This window comes from Manis pentadactyla, chromosome 5, assembly GCF_030020395.1.
Source record: "Manis pentadactyla isolate mManPen7 chromosome 5, mManPen7.hap1, whole genome shotgun sequence".
Lineage (NCBI taxonomy): Eukaryota > Metazoa > Chordata > Mammalia > Pholidota > Manidae > Manis > Manis pentadactyla.
The window spans coordinates 58523957-58551861 of NC_080023.1; the positions used below are offsets into that span (position 1 = coordinate 58523957).

The 27905-nt window shown below is 36.5% G+C and overlaps 1 protein-coding gene across 4 annotated transcripts in view; it reads left to right on the forward strand.

Moving 5' to 3' along the window:
• The window catches only part of SLC4A4 (solute carrier family 4 member 4), a 316692-nt gene that overhangs the window by 247638 nt on the left and 41149 nt on the right, over positions 1-27905 (forward strand). For all 4 annotated transcript variants that reach the window (XM_036878971.2, XM_036878970.2, XM_057502301.1 and 1 more), the window contains exons 15-16: positions 7133-7203; positions 18135-18326. In XM_036878971.2, the coding sequence (XP_036734866.1) occupies positions 7133-7203; positions 18135-18326 (263 nt within the window). The remainder of the gene's footprint in view (positions 1-7132; positions 7204-18134; positions 18327-27905) is intronic.

A 27905-nucleotide genomic window follows, 5' to 3' on the forward strand; every position in this document is an offset into this window, starting at 1 on the left:
ATAATATGGGTGAATGTAGTAACCACATTGTTTTTCATGTGAAACCTTCATAAGAATGTATATCAACCATACCTTAATTTAAAAAAAAATACATATATAAAAAAAACCATAAATGCTAGAATTTTGCAAATGGTAAACAGGACGTGGACTTTCTCCTTCCTTTTCCCCCCTCCTTCTCTTGCTTTTTTTTCTTTCTCCTTCTGCCATCAACAGAAATTTACTGAGGACCTGTTTCATTGTTTTTTAAGAACTGTGTGACTTGCAGTGAAGTAGAATACATGCACGTGCACACACACACACACACACACACACACACACACACACACACATACACCCATTGGCTTTTATAAAATGTGTTGTTTTTAAAATAGCATTAATTACTTTTGGAATAAACAGAGGTCAGATTTTCAGTTGACCTAGACTTTAGAAATAAGTTTCTACTCTAGTACTTGTGTTCATTTGCTAATGTGCCAAGGTTGCAGTGACTATACAATCAGGGGCATGTGAATATTTTAGAAAAGGTCAAAATTAATTCTCTGACCAGGTGTTTACTTTGTATCTGGAGGGGAAAGAAACCTTGCTAAAAATGATAAACAAAATTAGAAAAATCCCCTCAAGGGGATAGACACTGTAATTCATTGTTAACAGATGGGGTGTATTTTATTGATTCATTGTTGACAGTTCCAGGGAGAATGTGCTCAATAATGGATGAATGATTAAGAGGAATAAAGCCTTTCTCAGACACTCAGTATCTCTAAGTAAAATAAGGCTTTTTCATTGGGGTGAAACTACAAGATCAAAACAAGTGACTGGAAGCAGCCATGGCTTTCATTTCCACACCTTTGTTTTATTGACAGCATGAGGAGGCTTCCAAGATACTCTAACATGGTTATCACCAGAGTGGAATTTTATTACCATTTCTTTCTATATAATTTTTCTATTACCTTAATAAATGCTGTGTACCAATATGTTATAACCATTAAAAAGAGCTCCTGGATCATTTCTCCTGTGGTTCCATATTATAGTTAATATGTGTTTCATAATTAGACAGTCCATTAAGAGAAAATTAGGAAGTAAAAGGTAATCCTAATTTTTCTTCCATAACCGGCACTATATTTATGCAATTTTATTTTTATTAAGTGTCATTCCCTTTAAATTATATAGTAGATTTAAATCATAGACTAATGGTTAAACCGGAGGTGCAAGGTCTTCTGGTATAGCCCTACTTAGGTTGAATTTTTGTGAGGATACTGCACCAGTATAGCTGACATTTTATCATTCACAGTAAGATGGTCTTTTGAGAAAACCATAGATGCTTGAATGATCCATCATTTTAGTTTTTCCTCTGACTGCTCTAACCTATATTTTATCAATTTCTGTATAACACTAGCAGGAATCAGAAAAGGAGAAGCAGTGAATTTGGGTAATGGCCAGACCTGGATAATTCTCTAGCACTGGGTTTATTAAAAACAGATTTGGAAAACTTACCCCAAAATAATGTCTGTACACATCTTATATGTAATGATAGGCAGGTATGGAAGAGAAGGTTTTGTGAAAATAGTGGCTGAATATATCCAGCTTCATAGCAGATAGTTGCTCAGCTCTTCAACTTGCAGTGTGGTGTCACAGGTGGACATGGGAAAGAATGTCCATGGATTGAAGAGGGCCGTGACTTGAACTTGCCTAGTTACAATGGAAATCTCAAGTGTAAGGCTTGATAAAAATACTTAGGGAAACAAAAAGGATTATAACAAGAAAAAGTGAAGGAAAAACTTCAATTTGTTTGTTTTAAGATTTAAGAGTGAGAGAGTGGCTGGTAATTTCCCTAAGAGCTACTTCTTCCAACGTTTTCTTCATTTACCTTGTCTCTACGAAAGCCATTTTTGCCCTTTTATTGATCTGGAAATTTAAAGTGTAAATATTTGACTTAATCAAGAGGCACTTGTGTTCTCAAATTATCCAGGACCCTTAAATAAACCTGACATGGCCAAACAAGCTTATTCAATTTTATTTTGTACCTATTCTAGTTACTCAGTTTCCATAAGATGTTGCTTTATTAAACAGAATGGAATAAAACATTGAAGTTTCATTATTACGGCAAATACTCATAAATTCTTTCTTATTAAGAGCAGGTTAATCAGTTCCACATTGTAATAACCCTAAGAAGCTAGTCTGTGGGTATAGATTCAGATTTGGTTACCATTTATTAAGCACCAGTCAAGTATCCAAGCACCAGACATTTTACTTGGGGATTTTAGTAAACTATATTTTAATATATATTCTAATGTATATGTACTTAACCATCACATAAACCTTGTGAGATAGCTGATATTCTTTCCAGGGCTGATGTTCTACTTTCTCCAAGTCTTAAAGCTAGTAGTAATCTTAGCTGCCATTTGTCAGATCTTACCCAGTACTGGACACTGTGCTAAGTTTGGCCTATGCTGTCTTATTTAATCTGCACAGTAACCTTTGAGGTGGATGATTTCAAATCCAATTTCACAAATGAAGGACCTGTGATCACAAGGAATGAGGTAACTCCACTAGATAATATGGCAAGAGAATCTGGGGACACTAGGCTCCAGGAGGAGGAGGAGCAGAATTGCAGCTCAGTTCTCCTATGCCTCCTTTCTCCACATTGTGATGTGGTGGAACGTCAAAGCAAACATCTGCTTCTGTGGCCAGTTGTCTGTACTTGATCTTCGCGTCAAGTGAGCTTTTGTGCAAATTCCTGATGGTACAATTACTGCTGATGTGTGAAGCACAGTAGTCCCTGGTGCCAGGTCGCTAGAGAATAAAGAAGGTGAACAGTTGATACTCCTGTGCAATTGATATTCCTGATGCAGCAAGAGGTGCACAAACATGGACCCAGGGATGTCACCTCCTTTTTCTGCTTGTAGTTCCTGTAGCCTGTTCTTTGTCTGGATTTCTCAGTAAACATAAAGAAGAAAAGCCAGCTAAAATGGAAAACTCCAAGGCACATTTTTAAATGTCTGTTACTGACAATGTTTATTTCCCTGTTCCAGAGGATCAACTAGAAATCACAGGAAGGAAGATCAAGAAGTGAAAATCCAGGGAATATAAAACCATCAACCTGTGGGAACTCCCTAAAACCAAGTACAGGACATAGACTGTCCCAGTGACAATTGGCCGATTCTAAATTAACCAAATTCTTAGGGTAGAGTTTCTTTGGTTCATAAGCCAAGGTGCTGAGCAAATAGTGAAGACAGAGTGCAATGTATTTGGACTTTTCTATTTGACCTTTCCAGAATCCTAATTAAGGATACTGCAAATTCTGTATACACTGATCATTCTGCAGTTGGTTGCCAAAATATTTACATTGGATCCACTAGATCCAAATGGTGACCAGTGGCTCTCAAAACCAGGCCTCCCAATTGGAATTGATATTTTTTTCTTCTGTGAGCTTAAAGAATATACTTTTAATCTTATTTATGGATTCTACCATATTCTGCCAATATGTTTGTGTGGAAGTGCTAGTTTAGATGTTTATTTTGAAATCTTCCTCTTGAAGCAGCTACTTATTAAAATAAGTAGTAAAAGTTTATATTTTTTATTGTCTTTTTGGTCTTTGGGATTTTGAGAACAAATGTGCTTTAATAACTTGTCTCAGAGGAAAACTGATAAGGTAAAAGGAATTTAGATGCACAGAATTGACATATGTCCAGAACATGGAAAAACAATTACTAAAAGTTGAGATTGGGATCTTATTTTTAGTCTGTGGTCTTTGTTACCTGTCATTTATTTCACAAAGAAGGAACCTTGAATATCTTTCCCCCCCTCACTCCTTCCTCCTTGTTTTTATGTGGAAAAGTGTGTTGCAAAAAGACCTTCACTCTCTTGTGACAGGAAGCTCAAAAAATTCCATTAAGGAGTCTAGCTCAGGAAGAAAAGCTTCTCTCACATCATCTAAATAGTGCCTGTGATTTTACATAGGCTGTTTTCCTTCAAACCCTTTGACAGGGTAGACATTTCAGCTCACATTTGAGATTCACATCATCTAACTATCCCACCTTGAATTCTGTGCCACATAAATCACTTTAACTTTGAAGGCTAGAAATACTGGGTGGGAAAAGAAAGAATGCCAAGCAAGGTTTTGGTACCATCTCTACTTCTGGATGGATTTATTGTCTTGGGCAAGAAACCTGGAGTATTTTGTTTCAGAGTCCCATCCAACATAAAACAGGTAAAAAAGTATACCTGTTACATGCTCTCATGTTTTAAATGAGCAAAGGGACTAATGTAAGAAAATGTACTTTAAACTTTTGAGAGCAAAATAGTAACAAAAATCTAGGTTTTATTATTAATAATTTATAAACATCTTCCTTTTGGGAATGAATTGTATTTGATTTTGTTGCTTGGCAAGTGTCTTTAGCCCATTTTGATTCTTTCTGTGACCTGTAATGAAACAGAAAATAAGAAAAGTTGCCAAGAAAATAGGGAAGCCCTGGCAGCAGCTAGCTTTAGGTTAGAAGTTTTACAATTCCAGGACCTTCAAAGATCAGAATGGATTCCAAAATTGAGGAAAACTCAAACTAATTTTCCCCCCTTTTATTTGTTTCCTTATTTAATTTCTCTTGCCTTTAAATTTGTAATCATTAAATGACTCCTTTCCTAGCTTCTTTTATTGACAGTAAGCAAATGTATTTTTAACTGTATAATTGGTAAATTATACTTAAGTATAATTAACCAATAAAATTGTAATATATTTGAAGTGTGCAATGTAATGAGTTCATATATGTATATGTTTGTGAAAGGATTTCCATCAAATTAACACATCAATCTCTTCACATATTTATTTTATTTGGTGAGAACATTAAATTCTACTTTCTTAGCAAATTTCATTTATAAAATGCAGCAACTATAGTTACCATGTTATATATTAGACCCTCAGACCTTATGCCTCTTATAATTGAAAGTTTGTACCCTTTTACCAACCTTTCCCTATTTTCCCCACCCTCCAGTTCCTAGTAACACCATTCCATTCACAGTTTCTTTGAGTTTGACTTTCTTTTTTTAGATTTCATCAATAAATGATACCAGGCAATATTTGTCATCTTCTGGATTATTTCACTTACCATAATGCCCTCCAGTTTCTTCCATGTTTTTAGAAATGGCAGGATTTCCTTCTTTTTTAAGGTTGAATAATAAAGAAATACTTCTAAGTTTTTGTTAGTTAACTGCCAGTCTGGGCAGTTTCTGGGGAAAAACAGTGACCAAGACATGCCCCTTCTAGTCTTCCCTCAGGGATTTTCTAAATTTCAACAGTTAGATAAACCTGTTTGTTTCTCCTTAAAAGTTTTTTATATAGACAGGAACTAATAGATGGCAAACTAAAAAGGCATCCTGGGGGCTTGGGGTGGGGGCAGGCAGGTGGTGCTCAGGGGCTATTAATAGCAATCTAGATGATAAATTGAGTATGTGATCGCTAATCATCAGGGAAATGCAAATCAAAACTACAAGAGATATCACCTCACACTGGTTAGAATGGACAGTATCCAAAAGACAAGAAATAATAAATGTTGGTGAGGATGTGGGGACCCTCCTACACTTTTAGTGGGACTGCAAGTTGGTGCAACCATGTGGAAAGCAGTATGAAGGCTCCTCATAAAACTAAAAATAGAAATACCATTCAATCCAGTAATTCTGCTTCTAGTAATTTACCCAAAGAAAACAAAATCCAGGAGTCAAAAAGACATATGCACCCCTATATTTATTGCTGCACTTTTTGCAATAGTCAAGATATAGAAGCAACCCTACGTGTCCATCAATAGATGAAGGGAGAAAGAAGAGGTGGTACATGTACACAATGCAATATTATTCAGCCATAAAAAGAAAAGGAATCCTGCCATTTGCAACAATGTGGATGGATCTAGCGGGTATTAGGCTCAGTGAAATAAGCCAGGCAGAGAAAGACAAATATGATATGACTTCACTTATTTGTGGAATAAAAAAAACAAAGCAAACAAAAGGAGAAAAACAGCATTAGACACATAGACACTGAGAAGTGACTAGTAGTTACCAAGGGGGAGGGCTTAGGGTAGGTGGGGAAAGAAGGTGAGGGGCATAAAGGGGCACAATAATTTGCGATTATAATTGCGTTGTCACATAATATAAGTTGGTCACAGGGACAGTAGTTCAATGTAGCCAATGATTCTGCAACATCTTTCTACATTGCCACACTAGAATGGGTGAGGATTTTATAATGTGGGTAACTGTTGAACCACTGTGTTGTAAGTTTGAAACAAACATAAGATTGTATATCAACAATACTTCAATTAAGAAAAAAAAGGAAAAAGATGAATTGTGATTTTCAAAGACAAAAAATTCTGATGTACTATTTCACAGTATTTCCATAAGTTTAGAGATTCTGAGTAACACTTTATTTTATAATATAAAAAGCTTCATATAATAAGAAAATGGTTTATCTGAGAAAGAAAAATATTTTAGTTATAGAATATTTTTAAAGTACTATGTTTTAGACTTACAGAGAAAAAATAGCAATGAACTATTTCCAAGAGGAATGATGGTTTTATAAATAAATTAGGTTCTTCTGCAAGGGTCATCTTAATAAATCTATAAATGATGCCAAATTATGTTAAAATATTTTTTAATTAAATCTTTATTCCACTGTATTTATATAGTTTGTGTATTTAGTACTTTTTAATTTTCACACATCTTTTTAAAGTAGACTTCCTCATATACAGTCTAAATTTCCAAATAATTCCAAATCAGTTAATTCTTAATTAATAAAGCTCCAGTTTGTGAGATTTGACTGTGCATGAAGTGAAGTCATTCATCAACTCACTTAGTAATAGCCATTTCTTCCACCTGGAAAACTATATCAAGTGTCTTTTAGTATAGAAGCTTTTTGTTTTTGTTTTTTTGAAACCTGAAACAAATTTTAATAAAATTTCCTTAAATATTTGCCAGTATATCTTATTAGATGTGTCCAAATCTTTGGTTATTTATCTAGGTGAAAGGTGAATACAGTTATAATAAATAAAAATTTATTGTGCCCTTATGTTGTTATCGATGATGGCTCTTTTAGATTCCTAATTATGCATTTAGATAATTTTTCTTTTATAGTAAAAAAATTGTCTTTTTCTTACAGCTAATATCTCAATATCCAATGACACCATATTGGCTCCAGAGGATCTGCCAACCATTTCTTCTACTGCCACAGTATGTGACTTATATTTAAACCACTTGCATATTGTATACTCTAATTACAATAGTCATAATATGATGTCTCCTGTCATTCAGCAATCCTAGCAGGAACACATTTAATAATCAGTGGTAGTGGAGGTACAATAAAGCACTTTCTTTGCTTTAGTAAGCTTTTTTTCCTTTTTGTTTTGAACTGAAGTGACTATTTTCTCCTACTACATGTTTATAAACCTTCTGAGGAATGTAACTGCTATATCCCGTTGTCACCTTGAAATATTTTCACAGGGGAAAATGAGGGAAATAAAAAATGAGAGCACAATATCCTCTCTTTTTCTGGTATGATTAAGAATTCTGACCACCAAATGGTGCTGTGTTCTCTTCACTGAGGGCGATTGTAGCAGGACATTTCCCCTGTCATTTAGAAAGGACCGTGCCTCTGTCACATGATATCCTTTCCCATGGCTTGTAACCAAGGATCTTTAAGAGACTGGAACGAAGCTATAAAAATGAGCTGTTTTGCATGGAAGATCACAGACTGGAAGGAGACTTTTGTGTTGGAGAAAAAGGGGAAAGTGCTGTTTCAGACTTCCAATTGTGTTCATTCTACACTGGATATGGAATCTTACCAGAGAATATCAATCTCTCAGTTATAAAGACAGAAACCCTAATACCTTGTATTGATAGAGTGCCCATCTCTCAGGAGACGAGAACACTTCTGCAGATATTATGTAATCACTGCCTACAACATCCCTTTAAAAAATGTTTTGTATCTTTCCTGGACAACTTCTTTGACCCTCTTCCTCTGTTGTTTTCATGTACTGTGTCTCTCTTGACTTCTTCCCTTACTGTTAACATTTTCTCTTATTTTCTCCAAACTTTGCTTCTCTGTTTCTTCCATGTTTGATTATATGTGAGAGCATGTACATGTTTTAAAAGCCACCTGTGGAAAAGAATTCAGTTTGCAGTCTTTGAGCCAGCCAGCCTTCTGCTTAAAAGGACTTGATTAAAACAGAGAAAAAGATTTCCTTCTGACTTCAAAGAATTTAAATTAAAATCTAATTAAAAATTTTAAAAATACATAATTAATTAAAAACATAAGTTAATTTGCAAAAACAATGAATAGAACACTCACTTTCACTAACTTAAAAAGAGATTGCTCCTAACTGAATTCTTTTTGTAATGAATCAAAGAAGGCTTTAAAATTAATGAATTTTTAAGCCCTGCCTTTGAGCAAGTCCTGGAGTGACTCTAGTAATTTATATATAAATATAATAAAATGTCACTATAAGATTTATGGCAAACAAATGGAAGTTGTGGTTGAATTCTGGTATGATGATGATAGAGGACATAAAGTCACAATAATGATTATAATTTAGCTATCATATATAGAGCAGCTATTCAAGAACAGGTGATTTACACATATTCTAATCATTATAAACCTTAATATGTATTATAATCATTAACACAAACTACCAGGCATCTCCCCTTTATAGATGAGAGAAACTGAAGCTCCAGGAGGTAAATAACCTTTCTTGTTCTAGGTCACATAGCCATAAATCAGTTGAAGAAAGATTTCAACTGTGGTCTGCGTGGTTCTAAGACTTGTACTGATGGTATACCATGATGCCTCAGTGTTTGCAAGGTGAAATGTTTACCCTTTCAGGTCCTCTGAATGCTGTGTACCCAGGGCAACAGTCCTCTTGTGTGCCAGTTACACACCTTAATTAAAATATTAAGCTGCTGTGTTGAGCAACTTTAGAGAAGAAATTAGGAAAAAAATGTGTGTGTATAATTATGAAGGACAACTTTTATTCTGTTACTCATTTTACCTTTTCCAGCTATACCAATTCTTAAGTATAATTTGCACATGTACTACATATATATATATATATATATATATGTATAAAACAGAGAGGTGAGCTAGAAATGAGTATTAAAGAGGTAATATTACTTAGTATCATCAGTAATAACTACCACTTATTGAGCATCTACTAAGGGCCAGCCTCTTTACACTGTTTATAATACTTACAATAAATTTATAAGTTGTTAACTGTGTTTTACAGATGAAACAGAGGCTTAGAAAGGTTATCTAAACTTCTAAAGGCCATATCACCAGTATATAGTCAAACCATGATTTGAACTCAGAGCTTTTTAACTCCAAAATCTACCTGTTTCCATTATTTGGGGAAACAGGATAGTGTTTCATGAAGGACTTTCAGATGCTGATTTTTTATGTCAGACTGCCTGGTTTCAGATGCAGGGTTCTGCTGCTTACCAGGCTGTGGAACCTTCTGTTTCCCATCTATGAAATGGTGATGATAATAGTATTTACCTCAAAGATAATATAAATAACCAATTAATAAATAGGTAGGACTTCTAACAGATGGCACGTTATCTCCCGGTCATTATTAGGTACTGGTGTTATTCCATTTAGGTGGCATTATCATTACATGTGGCCATGTTGCCACCATAACTATGGTTGGTGGAGAGAAGAAATTGGAAGCCACTGCTTCTGACAGGCTCCTGTGCCCTCTGTCTGTGCAGCCATGATGGCTCTGCCACCCTGAGCCTGTCCCAGGACTTAGAGTTGTCAGGCTTATTCCCTTCTTTCCATTCAGTCATAATTAGAACATGATAGAAAGTCTGTCACAGTGAAACGCAGCCCCTGGGCACCAGTAAGACTCCCTCACACAGAGCCCTGTGGCGTCCTGTCACAAGAGGGAGGCCTTTTCTCTTCAGCTTCATGAGCGTGAAGACAGGTTATCTTCTTTCTAGTAGTATGTGACCTAGAGTTTTGTTTGTTTGATTTTTGTTTTTCCAACAAGAGGAGCCCCACTGTATTGCCAGGAAGCTAGGGAGGAGCAGGGCAAGGGCGGGTCTCTTCAGGCATCCCATGGCTCAGCAGGACTGCCAGGCCCCAGGTCTGCCTGGATGGCGGGAGGGGATCAGCCTCCTACTCGCTGTGGTCTGTCCTGGGGCTAGGGCATAGGAGCATGGGTGTGTTTTCAGGGGGAAACAGCAGATAACACAGGGCATTTGAGCATGACGATAGAGATTACAACTCCAGAGTAGCTATCCCTCAAGATAAAAAGGCAGATTGTCCATTATTTCCATTATTGGTGGCATCATTGCATCTTTAATTCTTCTCATGATATTCTCAGAGATTTCTCTCTTGGCAAATTCCTTTAACCTACAGATAAAATTCTTTAAAAGTTACTTTAAACTTTGAGATCAACCAGTTAATCCACACTGTATCTACACAACGAACATTAAGGTATGCTGGCTTCCTTCCACTTACCAGCTCTCAGAGGGAGAGACTAGATTTCAAAATCTAATGTCAGTCTCTTCTGAGCAGGTGATTAAATGAATCAGTTAGGGTTTTTTTTTCACATTAGATTCCTTTTTTTAAATTTATTAAATTGAGGCATACCTTAAAACACCCCATTCTTATGTGTTCATTGCAATGAATTTTGATGATGTTACACACTCATATAACCACTACCTAAAACAAGATATGCTGTGAACACATTGATCATCTTAGAAAGTCCTGTGGAATGCTCCATATCTTGTTTTGTGCCCCAGTTTTCTGAGCCATGGGAGCTCTGTCTTTGCCCAGATGCACTGCCCCCAACATTCAGAGGGAAGATGGCTTAGCTCTTTCAGAGGTCCCTGAATGCCTCAGAGGGCTTTCTCTCAGCTCAACCACCCAGACTCCCATTTTAGGAAAGTGGCTTTCTTACATTTGGTGGAGACTTTATGTCCAAGGAGGTATTTCTCTCAGCTCTCCAGTCTACCCTCCAGCATTTTCTATATTACCTGTGCACTTGGCAAAGACCATGAGAAAGTTTGTTGAGTGGATACAGGCTCAGTGTATTCTTAGGGCTCCTTGGAATTCTAATAGATCATGGTAGTGTACATGCAGCCATTTAAAATTCATTCAAAATTTGGCTAATTTCTCCTCACCTCCATCTACAGTTTATCTTCAACTACTAATCTGCCAAGGATGAGGCAGCCATGAATTTCTTCTTTCCCATGAAGGTCTTATAATGTTTTTTTTTTAGTTTATTTAGGTTTCTTTGCATCCTCATCTCTCTGGTGGGTTTTTAAAAGTGATGATTTGCTAGCTTATCCAGCTTGCTTTGTTTGTGAGGTTGGGAGTGACAGCTTTCTCTATCTTAATCACAAGCAGAACAACCACTTCGTTTTGATATTTTGCAGTAGTACATATAATTGCGGACAAGTGCAACTCAGAGGCATCCTGTAGATCAAAGTGTAAGACTATAGATTATTGTGAATCTGGCTTATCCACTGCAGGGCAAAAACCCTAAATGAGTACTTTCGCTACTTAACCTTGACACTTTTATTTGTTGCATTGCACTCATTTATATATATTTTAAAAGGCACATATTTTCTCAGTCAGTATTCAAGGAGAGCAATGTAGAATCTTTAATTTCTATTTTTTGCTTAATACAGAGAAGCATATCATATCTGCATGGAGATAATGTTAATCTTGGAGCTAAGAACTATTACAGTTTCATAAATTCTGCTTGGCAGTCAGACATGGAAGTGAAAGTGCTTTGATTTGATGTACCTTCTGGGTGATTCTAGGAATTAACACTCATTTTCATGGGCAACGGAATGTCATATTAATCTGTGCATAGCATCCTTGTGATTTCCTCTGATTAAGAAAGTCAAGTGCAAAAGCCCTTCTATCCTTAAATCTTCTTGAATATTACCTGTTCATAATTTTTAAAAATTTTATGGAAAATTTAAACATGCACTCAAATAGAATAGTACAGCGAATCCCCATATGCCATCACTACCTAGCTTCAATGACTTCCTATATTTTGCCTATCCTCTCTCATACACCCCCATTTTGTCTTTGGGGTGGATGCTATAGTATTATGTATTTTAAAATTAATCCCTTGGTATACATTCTACTTTCATGACTTACAAACAAATCCACTCAATGCAAATAGAGTAATTCTCTAGAAAATGATATCCAGAAAATATTGAAATCTCTTTTCATGAAACTGAGCTCAGTTAAGATCCTCAGACATCGGTCCCATTTCCTTTACACTCCTTTCTCACTGCCCACATGCACAATCTGCATTGGCCCATCTGGTTCACACACTGCGAGTTTCTCCATTCGGGAAGTTTTGAGTAGAAGACTTATTTGATGAGTGAATGAAGCGTTCCTGTGTCCCCGACTCAGCGCCTTGGTTGTGGTGTCTACCTAACGTGTGTACCTCTTTACTTCTGCCTGTACAGAAACCAATTCAGTCCAAAGTGTGTCGCTTTTACTCCCTTTTCCAATAGCTTTCGTTTCTCTCTCCAACATTTTGTCCTGGTTTTGTTGTCCTGCCACTCTTCCTTCTACTGTTTTTTGAATATGAGTTTTACAAGAACCAGTCTTTTCTTTTTCGCTTTTGCTGTGCTCTGTGAAACTTATTAGCCCCTCTTTTCATTTACCAATGTTTGTACCATTCATTTGGACACTTTTTTTACTACCTGGTATTATTAGTTAATATTTAAGTGGACACATTTTATTTCTCTGAGGAAATTTCAAATAAAATTGTTGTTTTATTCTTCTTCGTTGCTCTCTTAAAGCTTATCTTAGTTTATCCATGTAATCAGGGCCCAGTGCACTTTCTGTTTTCTACATGCTAGTATTACTCAAAACAGCCTGTGACTTACTGAAATAGCATCACCAGATTTAGCCAAAAAAAAAAGTCCCAGTTTGTGAATTTCAGATAATGAACAATTTTTAAATATAAGTATATATTATAAGTATATATTTTAGTATACTAAAAATATTATTCATTGTTTATCTAAGATTTACTTATGGCTGAGCATCCTTTATTTTACCTGGAACTCTAAATTGAAAGTTAGTTTTACTTTAATTTTAATTTTGTCCTCCAGATAAAAAGCATTGACAAATTGGTAGATATATTGCTTAAACATGTCAAGTATTTGGGTTTTGATGAATGAGTTCATTCAATAACTATGATTTCTTTTGGTGGCTGCTATATTGTAAATTGAACCCTATTTCTGCGTTGGTCTGCTCTTCTTATTTCTTGGTGACACACCATCCCTTTGGTTTGCAGGTACTATACTTTTGTAATTTCTCATTTTCACCCATCCCTGGTTCAAACAGTTGGCCAAATCCTAGTCAGTCTCAATCTCTCCCCTGCTCCCCGCTCCCTGTTCCTCTCTCCCTCTCTGTCTCCCTCCATCTCTCCATCTCTCTCACTCTCTGCCTTGCTCTCCTTCTGTCTTTCACATTTCTCCATTCTTATTTTTCCCAGCACCCCCTTCATCCTTCTACCCCCCAAAACAGGGCTCTTTCTCATCCCCCACAAACACCTTAAACATCATCACCAGCCCTGAAGAGCTTGCTTTGATCCTGTAGTGCTTGCATGCTCTAGCCTGTCCTTCTGCTACTACTACATTTCTTGGAAAAAGAGTCTGAAATTGCTCTTTCAGTTTTTTCATTCTCACTTATTTCTCAGCTTTTGAATACTCCCTCAAGAAATAACTAAAACTCTTTTAGTTAAAAAACAGAAACAAAAACAATGGATTTTGCTCAGTCTTTTTCTCTCATCATAGTCTCTGCAACATTAGGTCATCTCAACCCTCCCCCACATATTACTATTTTCTCCTCCCTTGATTTTCAACATTCTTATGGTACTGTTTCTTTTATCCATCACTCTCATGACACTTGCTTAGTCTTTTGTGTTATCTTCACTTCCACTGTAGGTACCCTAGATGTTCTACACTTTTTTCTTTCAGCACATTTTCCCTTTTTATTAAATCTTATTACTTTAGTGATCAACTCTTTGCAGCTGACCCCTAAATCGGGATCTCCAAAATTTGCCTTTTCTAGATCCAGGTCTCCAGACCTGTTAGATATCTTTCTGAGCATTTCCACCTTCATATCACTGATGGTCTCATTGAGGGGAGCTGCAATTTACTTGCAATAGAAAGTTAAAAGCATCATGAGAAATAGAGATGTGCTTATGAGAGTTCTGACAGGCAGGACTTTTGTGATCATGTTCCCATTTGTGTTTTTCTTAAAGCTCTGATTTAAGCATTTAATACTACATATAGAATTTTGCATAGGACATAAGGATCAAAGCTAGAGAGGAGTGAGAATCACCTGTAAGGAGTAAAGGACAGAAGTAGTGAGACAAAAGTCTTCTGAATTAAGCCCTAAAGAGACAATGGTGGCTTGAACGAGGGTGGTAGCAACAGTTATGGGTGAGATGTGGTCCAATTTAGGGTGTATTTTGACATAATCTTCGCCAAAAAGTGACTTGTGAGGAAGAGGAATTAACTATGACCTCAAGGTTTTCTGTCCTTAGAATCTAGAAGGATGAAGTTGCTATTAACAGAGATGGACAAGATCATAGGGGCAGCAGACCTAAGGAGGGAGTAAGAGTTAGTTTTGTGCATGTGAAATTTAAAATGCCCATGAGGATTCAAGGAGGGATGCAGTTTACTAAGAAGCGGTTACCAAGTGACTGATTGTTATTTGAATTTGAGAACATTTGATGATGAGTTAAGAAATCATTGTTAATCTTGAAATCATAAATTTTCTCTTAGAGTAAATGAGAATTGGAATGTGGTTGAAATACACAGAGAGTGGCATAGCATGAGGACAGAATTATCTGTTAAAGCAGCACTAGGGCAGTACTTCTGAAGCTTCTTTGTATCACTGCTTCTTTGAGTTCCTAATTAAATCTGTGGTTGCCCTTCCCAGATAAGTATACATGCACATGACGTTTTCCATGGTATTTCAGGGCACTCAGGGATTTCTTTCCTCTTCAGGCCACTTGACATCTATGCTGCATATGTTCAGTACAGCACTGCCCTCTTTCAGGAGCCAGTATTATTTGCATTTTCCACCATGACTTACTGAACTGTAATCAGAGTAGTTTTCATGTGAAGAAGACTGTTCATTGTAGAGCATTTTTCACAGTGATCTTCATGGTACTTTCTCGGCTCTTTTTAAAAATTGAGGTACATGCAATAAAATGCACAAGTCTTAGTGTACAGCTTCATGAATTTTGACACATGTATACACTCCTGTGTATTTTCATGTATTTAAGTGAAAAAGTCCTATTTGCAGTTGCACAGGGAAGTGAAGTTACTTGTTTCTGTTCTCCAGTAATATAGTGGTAGAGCTGAGATTGAAGCCCATGAGGCTATTTTCTTAGGGTGCAGTTTTGATAGGTGTTCAGTATTTCCTTCAAAGTAAGTTCTTCAGGAAATGTATGAACCTGGGGAAGGATCTTATACACCTTTGTGCTTTTTCTATGACAACGCAATCTGAAAATTACAACTGAATAAAACCAGAATAACTTACAATGAAGCAAACAGTATCAAAAACACTATCCATGAAATAATAATAAAAGTACAAAGGTTGTCAAACAAAATTGTGTAGCATACAAATATGATGAAGTCATAAGAGTTTTATTTAGAAGTAAATATAAATACTTTATGTAAAGTATCATAGGAGTCTTAGACAAGAAATTAGGGTAGGCAAGCTTTTTCTATAATGGACCAGATGGAAAATATTGTAGGGTTTGTGAGTCAGACAGTCTTTGTTGAAATTACTCAACACTGCAGTTGTAGCACAAATACAGCCACAAACAATATATAAACAAATGAGAATAACTATGTTTCAATAAAGCTTTATTTATAAAAACAATGGCCACCTAAATTTGGCCTCTGGGATGTAGTTTGCTCCATCTTGGATTAAACTACTCATGGTAATTTTAGGTAACTTTTAATAAGTAATTACTAGATAGGTAACTTTTAATAAGGCAGCATTGTTTTTAAAGCAATGTTTCACTGAGACTGAGCTAGGATTCCAGAAAGGTGACTCAGGGGATGCCTTGAGGTAGGTGGGGGTGTTGAAAAAGAGAGGCTCGAGGCCTCCTAACTATATAGGGCAGAAGAGCTCAGTTTTAAATATTAGGATTCTGGGTAAATTTTACATGAAAAAGGTTTTTCCTGATTATTAAAATTTGAAAACCATTAGATTATAGCAAGCAATAACTTGAATCAGTGTGGTTTCTATTATTTTCAGATTCCCTTTGCATAAGCAAAGCAAAATGGATCTCTGAAGCAACAAATACCATCTTTGCCCAAAAGAACCTGTCTCCTAGACTTAAAAATTGAGATGTGTTCGAGTAAAAATTATATAAATTGGTATCTGTGACAATTAAATTATTGACTAATTGTCTCACACTCTACTTTGCATAGTTACATATACACACCATTAACAGATGAGTGATGCTTTGTCATAAGGTTTAGTTTGTTTGTGATACTGATCCTCCCTGAAGTTCATGGATTCACCTTCACTGATTTGAGCTTATATGGAATAACACTGAAATAACACAAATAATGTAGATGCCTTTTCAGTGATATTTAATAGAATTATTTATTACTAGAGTTTAAGTTTTCTGGGAGTGGGGAACTTTGTGTATTAAGATCTATATACTGAGATATACATGCTGCCTAAAGTTTTTATACTTAAGCCCTTAGTGAAAGATGGTGTTTGGAGGCTAAATTTTCTGTATGATGATTCAAAGAATCATTTGGGGCTTACACAACAGTGATATTGTTATTTTAAGTTCTTGTAGGCAAGAACACATGTGTGTCATTTCATGTACATCTGTGTAGTTTTCACCTCAACCTGACTCTCTAGAAAAAATAATAAAACAGCCTGCTGAAATTCTTCTAATGCACCTTACCTCTTTGGGGAATTTACAAAGAAGGATTCTGCTGATGTTAAAGAACTACAGTGAAATTATGGTAAATTTTTGCTGATCTTAAAACAAAGAAACTTGTTACCTATTATGACCTCTAAAGTTTAAATGTGTTCTGCTAAAAACATTCATATGCAGAAATCTGAAAAAAAAATGAGACATGATTAATCACCTCTCAGGAGCAGAGTTTGATAAAAGAATAATTATGCAATTCAGCTGTTTACAAATTGAAGTTGGTACAGAAAGAGTATTTCAGGGAAAAATCTAGAGTTTATTTTTTTATTGACTTATTTAAGCACTTTACCTTTTGAGCTCTATAAAAATATGAACTCTTTCTAGCCAGAGATTCTTCTTTTGTGTGTGTCATTTTCTTTTATGATTGGATCACTTTATCAAGATAATTCAATGAATAGTAAAGGATATTGGTGATGTGTTTGGTGGGAGGTAGAACTCTTTCCTCCAAAAAACAGGAGAAATTCATTTTTCTGTATTTATTTGTAAGATTTTTAAATAGCTCTTTTGTAAGCACATGGCATGCCCATTAACCCTAGACCCAAGAGAAAGTCCAAGATCACTTTGTTGACTGATTTCGTGCTTTGCTGACAGCCCATTTCCTGGGTCATTGACAGCCTTCTCATTGTGTCCTCACAAGGCAGAAGGGACCAGGGAGCTCATTTGTGAAAGTGCTGGGTAAATGAGTAGTTACCTCATATAACTTTTAGAGTGCATTTACAATAGGGTCATCAGCTGTAAGCACAAAAAGCTGTACATGCAAAAATAAAGTGATTTTTGAACAATAAAGGTGTTTCAGAAAGTCTCGCATTTTGAGACTTAGGATATTTTTGTGTCTCAGTTTACTCTGGAGAAAGTTGAAGGAAAGAAGGACTTTGTGGTTTGTTTCTGTTGAACAAATAAGTGATTGTAGGGTTGTAGCTCAAACTAGGTAACAGATTGCATCATCTTCATTGTATTTGCAATAATAGCTAACTAGCCCCCTGGCCTCCCTTACCTGTTAATCCTTTAATGTTTCATCAGTTTTCACCTTCAGTGGTTACCCTCAGACTCTTTTACAGAAAATTTTACCATAATCACTATGTAGCTCATCAAGTATCAAGCACTGCTTTTGATGCTTTTGATGATTAGAAAAATTTTAATGTTTTTGTTTTTCAGTACCATAATGCTACCTTTGACTGGGCATTTTTATCAATGAAGGAGTGTTCGAAATATGGAGGAAATCTTGTGGGAAACAATTGCAGTTTTGTTCCTGATATCACACTGATGTCTTTTATCCTCTTCCTGGGCACCTACACCTCTTCCATGGCTCTGAAAAAATTCAAAACTAGTCGTTATTTTCCAACCACAGTAAGTACTGAACCGTAAGAAATTTTCATTGAATTAACAGTATATCAATGATAATACAATTTTACAAAATGAAAAAGGCACCTACAACTCAACCTTTCCAGTACAATTTTATGTATTTAAAAAATTACATTCCACTCTTTTTGTACATGTGCATAGATATTTTTAATATAATTGTTGCCCAGTTTTGAAAAACCTTCCAAGGATTTTGTTCAAATAATTTTGTTATAAATGATGACTTTCACAATTCTCACTGTACAGAAAGGAAAAAATGGGTGTACTCTAGTATCTAAAAATGCATGAGTAAGAAAAAGACCTCTTAAATCCATAGTTTTTCAGTACATTAGCAAAAGCTCTTCATCAATATTAATCCGGAATTTTGATGTAGAATTTCTTGTTCGTCAGCTGTACATGTGAATAATTTTAGTAGTTGAATTACGGGCAGTGGAGGTTAACTTGGGTTATTATGGCAGTACTGGTATACAATATGAGAGTCGTCTGAGCCAAACTTACCTTCCCATAATGCTGCAGGATGGAAATCTAGATAACTGAGCTGGTTGTGCAGACATCCTGTCTCCCATTAATTTGCTTGGGTGAACTTAAAGTCAAAACTGTGGTTCAGAGAGAGACGACAAGATAAGACCTACATTTAGTTAATGGCATTTTGTTTTTTAACCTGCAGAATGAAACTAAGATAATTCCTTTGCAGTTCAATTCTCAGTGTGTAGGATGTCAACATTTCTTAGGTAATCTACCTGATTTTTATCAATGGACTGTTCTATACCACTGGAATCTCATGAAATCTCTCCACTTGTGTTTTGTGTGGAAGAGGAGAAACATTAGAGACATGAGATGCAGCTGATGAAATTTCTTCTTTCAATCCTTAGAAAATGAAACTTAAAATTAATATATTCACTTTTTCCTAGGAAATTTTGGGATGCTCTGATTCTTCTTATAAAATTGAAAACAAAGGGAAGGGTTGATACTTAGTCCAGTTGGGCTGCTATAACAAAATACCACAGACCCGGGGAGGCTGGAAAGTCCAATGGCCCTCTGGCTGGTTCATAACCAGCACCCTTTTGCGGTGTCCTAACATGGTAGAAAAGCTAGGGATCTCTGTGAGATCTCCTCTGTAAAAACATTACTCTGATTCATGAAGTCTCCGCCCATATGACCTAAGCACCTCCTGAAGACCCCACCTCCTTATGCCACTTTCTTTGGGGATTAGGATTTCAACATATGAAGGTGGGAGGCAGACAATCTTCAGACCATAGTGATAATGAAATGTCTCAAACTAGCTGCCCAAGGAATGAAAAATTCCCACAAAGTGAAATACAATAAGAAAAGCATTTTACTTAGCCTAGAATGGACATCACAAAATGGTGGTCTACAGCAGAATTCAGCAGACAGCCATTCTTTGTTTAGCAACTCCTGTGCCTTCCCTTCCCTCATCCCCAAACCCCCTCCCCGGCCACCCTCCACCCCCATCACCAGTTTTAAGTACCCGCGGGGGCGTGCACAGATGCGCATACACATGCACACACACATATACACTTGTGTGTGCGAGCGCACGCACGCCCTTTAGGTAGACCTGTATTTCTTTGCAGGTAGGTGTTGTCCTCACAATTCTCTATTGTCCAAGACTTGGCGGTTTCATACATTCAGATTAACCTCCTGTCCCTAAAGACATCTAAGCCTGTAACACCACCTCACACACTGGAGAATGTGGTTACTTAATCCACCTCTTTAGTCGCATGAGTTTTGTGTGGAATAGATTCTTGGATACAGGTTTGGGGGATAATTTCTTCTTCTTTATTGAGGCTTTTCCTTCCTAATTATTAATTCATTGGACATCTCTCTTTTTTTTTGACTCATACTTAGGGAATTATTGCCCTTTTTGTCTTTCCCACTTGACAAAGTCTGATGTTATTTAGGCATAGTAGGTGGAAAAGTAGATAATTTATGAAGCAATGTTGTCTTAATTTGCAAAATAAACTAGTTTTAACCTTCAGATGTATAGAGATGATTTGAACTATTAGAGCATCACCTTTTTCTTCCAGCAATAACTTTCAAATTGATAATAGCTCTTCAGACTTAAAGAAATATACTCCTTACAAGAGTCAAGCAGGTCAATTCTCAGCCACTGATAAATGCTAGTAAGAAAGTGACAAACATGTGAAAAATAGAATTATGATAGCATTCTAGTTACAATTCCTGTTAAGAAAGTTCTCAGTATAGTTTAGAATTGTTTACCAAATCATAAATGAGGGGAAAATATATGTCATTTCTAAGGAGCAATGTGTGTATGCTTTCAGACTCCTCTCTCTACGCTCATCTCACCTTCACAGCTAAATTATAATAATACATACAGAAGTTCAGACATACATATATGAAGAAGAGCATCTTTTGCCAAAATATACTTTCATGTAAGCTGCCATTTACAAGGATGGTCTCCCTTGGTAGGAGCAGATAGGTTTATAGATTCTTATACTTATATATTATATTCTACAATTAAAACTTATATGCTTAAACACTTACATGCTTAAAATTTATGCTTGAAATATGCTCAAAAGTATGTCCTGAAATCAGACAATCCTTGATCACTGTGGCAATAATCAAGCCTAACTGTTACTACTTCCTTGTTCACACCAACAATTCACATGGAACCTCGAAAGTTTCAAAATGCTGATGTTGGATAATGGTGCCCTTGTTGTACACAATATCCTGTTCTCCTTTAGCCAGCACGGTCATTTGTCTTTGTATTCTCAGTTGTAAACATTTGTATGAGTTGTTAGTCAATTAAGACTGTAAACAGCTGGAAAACTGTGATACTTCTGTTTTATTCCTTGTGTCAATTAGCATAAGGTTATGTGCAGGGCAGGTACTCAGTAGTTGCTGACTAGTGTAAACCAGTCAAGCAGAGATAAATGCTGCATTTTGTGGAAAGAGGACTGATGAAGGAACCCAGAAGCGGTAGGTTCTAGTGCCAGCCCTACCATTACTTATAGTGTGCACTTTGGTACTAACTGGACTGCAGCTACCACACCCATTATGGGAGAGCTCTGCTAGATGAGAATTAACATCCTTTTAAAGAAACCTCTAGTATTTGCTTGTCTTAGAGTTTTCTGACTCCATCTCATAAATTAAATAAATTCTTCACATTAGACTAGTGCTTATAGCAATAATCAGGACTTTATAAATTTCCAAAATTTAATATAACTAATAATTATCTTTATGCCAGGTCTGCTTTGCAGTTGCTGCCAACCTCTCTGTGGATGATCCATAGTTATCATATAGCAAAGGCAAAATGTGGCTTTTCTTTCCTCATTTGTACTCATTTTCCTGTGTTCCTTATCTCAGCTAATAATATCACTTATCTTCACAGCCACCCAAGATCCAAATCTTAAAATCATATTTGCTGTTATGAGTCAGAGTCCCAGCAGTCCATCAGGATGAGCACTTACGATGAAACAGTTTGCTCTTGCTAGCCTGTGTAGGAATGTGATTTGCAGCTCAAGCACTTCCAGAGAACCCCAATGCTTACTGGAACATTGGTGGCTTACCAGAGCCCCATTGACTGTCCCCTTTGTGCTAACCATTCTTTTGAGAGGGGTGCCTCAGTCTGTTACCCCATAACATTACTGGTCTGTTACATCAGCCTCAAGTTTTTAGTCAAAAGCTTTTGGCATCAAAGCCTCCTGTGGGAGTATCCCAGCATGATCTGTGATCTTCTGTGGCAGATGGCTCAGAGCATTAACATGCAATGTTGTTCCAGAGTCCTGTACCAGCAAGTGATCGCGTGCATGGAACAAAGATATGTGCTGCATATGTGGTGGCAAGATGAAAGCAGTAGCTCAGAGATCGAGGAAGACTGTGATAAATAGAATCCATAAAGCTACAGAGCCTGTGAAGTAGGCAAAATTATTGGTACTTTAATATAGTCAAATCCAGTGTGACCACCTTATGTATGTAATTGGCAGAAAAATGTCTTTCTTAAGGAACTACGTAATTTCCTCTTTTTCCCGTTTTAGAATAAGTAACAGTTCTAACCCTCAAGTGAATTGATATAACAGTAATAAGATTCATTTTAAATATGCTTGTTAGTTGTTATTGTCCTTTAATAAACAAATTCAGTAAATTACAGGTCACATCAACAGCCAAGATACCTTCTGTGCTCTATTTAGATGACATTTGAGCAGAATGTATTTTGGTATCTTTCTTAAAAAATAAATACAGTATTCTATATTCTCTAATTAATTACTATACTCAATATTGAAAAAAATTGTGATTCTAACATGTGCTTGGTGCAATACTAGATGGTAGGGGTACAAGACAAGTAATTCATGGGCCCTTAACATAGTAGGAACTTAATATAGATTTGTTGAATTAAGCTAGATTTGGGGATTTCCAAATGAGAATGACTCATTTCGATCCTTCTGCCCTAGTCCTGCTTACTGTCTCCTGGGGGATCATAGTTTGGGTGCCTTCTTGAGGTCTCAGTGAACTGATGGTGGTCTTTGAGGAAGAGGCTTTATGGATGAGAAAAAAATGTAGGGCCTCAGGAATTTCAATAAAAACATAATGAACATTTTAGTTAACTGATGTATTTAGATTTTATCCATGTAAAACACACTCTAGAATTCTACAATTAGCAGTATTTTTGGAACCATGAATCTTACCCTCTGACAAGTCTATTAAAATTAGATGTATTTAGTTTATAAATGACTTTTCACAAGAATCAGTTAACTTCCCCATTCAGTTTTCTTTTCTCTCAGAAACTTTCTTGGTGAGTAGTAAAAACTGCCATCTAAACAATGTATCCAAAATGAGTAAGAAATAATGGGCATGTATTCTACCTCCCATTCTAGCATTAGTGATACTGGATAACATTTAGCTGGTCCTTGCAGAAACACCAGACCACATCGTGCCACTGAAACTCATTTAGAAACATTTTTTTAGAAGAGGTCATTTAGAAAATAATGTTGCTGTCAGTGAAAGGAAACCATATTTTCAAATTCTTGTGTTATTTTGTACCAAGGAAAGTCATTTTTAAAGTCAAATTTGTTTTTAATGCCAAATTGATTTTTGTATTTTTTTTCTTAAAAATGACAGATACAGTCAACCTGAATGGAACCCTAAGAAAAATAAGCTGGGAACACTAATTGGCCAGAGTGTTTTGTGAGAGCTTGTAATGCTGGCATGGGGCAGTTCGGGACAGAAGGAGCAGTGTTAACCGTGGTACCTGGGTGGTCCTGAGTGCATTCAGCTTACCTGTCCATCAGGGAAAAGGCAGCATCATCGAAATCCACCCGTTAATAAAAATGGGCTCTGGCTCCACTTTCAGATTGTCTGATTTATACCTATGACTTAATAATTATTCCTTTTACATTTTAATTTTTGTACCTTAATGTAATTTATAAAACCATCTCCCTTTTTAATCCCTGGAACCCTTTATTTTGGAGATATATCCCTGAAGACCCTGTTAGAAGGTCAAGACATTTTGACAATTGGGTCTTAATTGTTGACATTTAGGGCCAGGACTTTGCATACCATCTAGTCCAACATTGCCTCTTAATATCTGACAAGTGGTTGTCTATGGGATACTTGAATGCTTCCTGGAGGAGGAACTTCCTGTGTCCGAAGGCAGCCCTGATGGGAACACAAATCTGCCTCACCATGGCCCCTGGCCTCAGTGTGTGCCCCTGCCCTCTGAAGCTACACAGGATAGTGTTAGTCTTTCTTTCCTATGGCAGATTTCACATATTTGAAGGCAGTTTTTCCCTACAACTTCTTGAGGCTGATGCTCAGTTTTTATGCAGTATGGTTCCTGGAATCCCATTCTTCTGGTTATCTGTCTCTGGGTCCACATGATTTCAATTTAGAATACAGTGGCCAGATTAGAATATAGTATTTCCCATGGGATTTGATCATTTGCTCTGGCACAAACTCATTCAGTCCTTTGTTCTACTGCTCAGCTTTGAGGCAGGAAGAGGCCTGGGATCACTAGTCTCCTTAGCATCCCTGCTGAACCCCTGTAGTAGGCCTCCTCACCTCTGTTCCATGTTGGAAAAGCATATTTTTCAGGTAGACTTCCATTGTCAAGCTCTAAGCCCCACCCAGTTCCCATTAACAATACCCAAATCACTCTGACTCTGGAATTTACAACATTTAAATCCTAGAGTCTAAGTGAGACTTTCCTTTTATTGAATTCTAATGATAGTGGGTATTATTGACTTGAAGTACATTGTGTTTTTGAATGCTATGCTGGTATTAATACTTATTTCTTTTACAGTGCTTTATAGCATTGGCTACCAGTGGGGGGATTGAATTTCAAAATTCTCATGGCATTTTGTGTCTTTTCATAATTACCAAATGGCACATATTTGTCTAGTATACTTTTTTGTGTAGAACAAATGCTTTTTTACATTGTTATTTAGCATTTTCCAAGTGCCACCATCATGAGACAAATTGACATCATGAATTAATATTTTTGGAGAACCCACAGGGTGCCTGCTGCTGTGCCTGTCTGTTTATAACAACTCCATCTATTGAGCACAGCTCTGCATGCTCAGCACCTTTACCCAGTTCATTTAGGAGCAGCTGCAGTCCTTGCAAAGTGAAAAACCAAATGTCCTCTGGGGCTTCAAGGGAACTGAATGCATTTTCCCCCCCTGTAAATTAGCTAGCTCCTCACTGTTGGTGTCTCTATGATTATGACTCTCTTAATAATTAATACAGTATCATCCTTCATGAAGAGCATATGTAGGATAGATTTATTAGGTTGTTTTTGCCCAAGCATATAGTTATTTGAATTTCCCTTCCCATCCACTTAATTTCTTCTTTGCTTAGGTAGTTTAAATATTTAAGCTGGTTGCTTCTCAGTAGATCAGTTGAGATACTTGGTAATTAATTCTGCAGAGGACAGAAATGTTTTCTCCTCTTCATTTTTATGATTAAATAAATATTATTTAATTAAATAAAAGAGCCCAAAGCCAGTTGGATATAAAAGAACCTTAGATGAAACATGCTTTGTTTTCCTCATTCATGAATGAAGGTAAGAATTATCATGTTGCAGCACATCTGTGTACCATTTAAAAAAACTTTTTTTAAAATGGCAAGCCCTGGCTATGTATGAGTTATCTTAGTTTCTTTGTCACTTAGATTGTGATAGTTTATATTCCTACGATATTGAAGTCTGAGCCTGGAAAGACTTAGCATTTGGTTGGATGGATACCCATACATTATGATGTTTGTCCCACCTAAGTCTGAGGCCTCTGAATTCAAAGGACTGGGCGTGAAATCTTGTGGTAAAAGGTTTTCTCATGAAACCTTTGGCACTTCTAATCACTACCAATGATAATAACGAGTAGGGAATTAGGAAGTATGGATTTCTAACTTGATTTATGCACTGAAACAAATAGAGTTTTTGAAATAGATCAATTTTGATGAAAATGGAAGGGAATTCATATATGTTTCTTTTTCTAAATGTGTTTGGAAATGTGAGAAGAGCCCAAAGACAGTGCTTCTTATCTCCTTAAAGTCAAACTCAAAGCTCCTGTACACAGTCCTAGAGTGTATCTAGTAAGCTGTATGTACTCAATGCTTGACATTTTTAGGACAATTTCTAGTTCTACTGTCAATTTTCCCTCAGTCAAATTAAAGTTTAATTTTAGTTATAGGTAAGACCTGAATAGCTTGTTAAAATAGCACCCCTACGTGCCTTCTCTAATTGGAAGATTTAGAGTTGAATATGAAAGTGGCCTAGGAAAAAATCAATTTCCGTGATTATGAAGTTTAAACTGAATCCAATATCTTAGAAATGAGTGTCTTACAATAAACATGCTCCAAGAGTGATTTCTGCTGTAATTGAAATGTATTGTAATTTTAAGGGGAATGACAGGGAAATTGAAGTGAGTATATTATACAGAACATAACACCCTGGCTGTGATTCTTAATGAGGTTAAGCAATATTATTAATAGAGTAGCTTTTTTCCCCATAAATTTTAAGAAATGTAAAACTTTATTAGCACTTATTTTTTAAGCTCTTGTATATTTATGGTATAATAGTGCCATACTTGGTAAGAATACCATTGGCTGAGATGTTCTTCCAAATTTGCATACACACACACACACATACACAAATTGGGGAAACCAATGACTAAAGTAAAAAAGATAAATCGTTTATATAGTTAGTAGTTTGCCGTGACTGCTTTATCAAAAATTACAAACTTAATTACTTAAAACAATACAAATTTCCTATCTTGAGATCTAGGAGTCAGAAGTCTGAAATGGGTCTCAATAGGCTAAAATCAAGGTGTTGGCAGGGCTGCATTCCTTCTGGAGACTCCGGGGAAGTTCCATTTCCTTGCCTTTTCCAGCTTCTAGAGGCTGCACACACTCCTTGGCTTATCGACCCTTTCCATCTTCAAAGCCGGTAATGCCCAGCTGAGTCTCACACTGCATCTCTCTGATACTGATTCTTCTGCCTCCCTCTTTGACTTATAAGGACCCTTACGATTTCATGGTGGCCAACAGAATCATCCCGGATTATTTCACCAATCGCAAGATCATCTGATTAGCAACCTTAATTCTTTCTGAACTTTAATTCTCCCTAGCCAGTCAACATTTCCTATTCATAGGTTCCAGGAATTAGGATATGGATGTCTTTAGTGAGGCATTATTCTGCCTACTACTTTATTTGACCTACATTTTAACATGATTATTCTGGGTGATAATAGCCACGGAGGTGGTGAGAAGTAACGGGATCCTGTTTTGAAGATAATTTGACGACCTGTTAAATGTAGGATGTGAGAATAAGAGAAGTATCCTGTGGATGGGACAATGTTTTTGGTCTAAGCAGTAGGAAAAATAAGCGGCCAGTAATTAAGATTAAGAAAACTACCAGAAGAGCAGGTTAGTACTTCCGTGTTCAGTTTATGGAAGGCTGGGAATGCCTTTCCCACTAAAGCAGCAGTTTCCCAGGTGCCTGATAGTGATTCCAGTTTGTAGATCCATCCCTTAGGCCAGAGGTATAGGCCCAATGGGAATTCCTACCAAGGAACTACTTCCGGGATTCATTTGCCACCCTCTACTTCCCTTCTCCTGTATATGTAAAAAAAGAGGAGCACTGTCTTTGAAAACTCTTCCCCCCTTTCTGAGCAACTTCTAGGATAGCTGAGTTGTCATCAGGTTGTATTTGCTGGATAAGGACTGGGAGGGCAATAAAGAAGAAATAGCTTATTTTTTTTTGCCTTTGTAATAACTTCTGGTCTTCCAGCAGTTTATGACCTACTAGATCAGAGAGATTGTTTAACATCTTAAGATATTCCTGAACCTGCTTCACATGACATCTTTTGCCAGACCATCCTGTACTGCCTATGTCAATACTTACATGCACAAATGTAAGAAATGGGTGTTTCCTCCAGTACTGCGCCTTTGGGAAACATCCTTTTTCTGCAGGGATTCCAGGTACTTCCAAGCAAAATTAGCTCTGAGTAGCAGGTCCATATTATTACTGGGCTTTTATTTCTTGTTTCTGGGAACTGAAGATTCCTTTCAAAGACCTCCTGGAAGTAGATTATT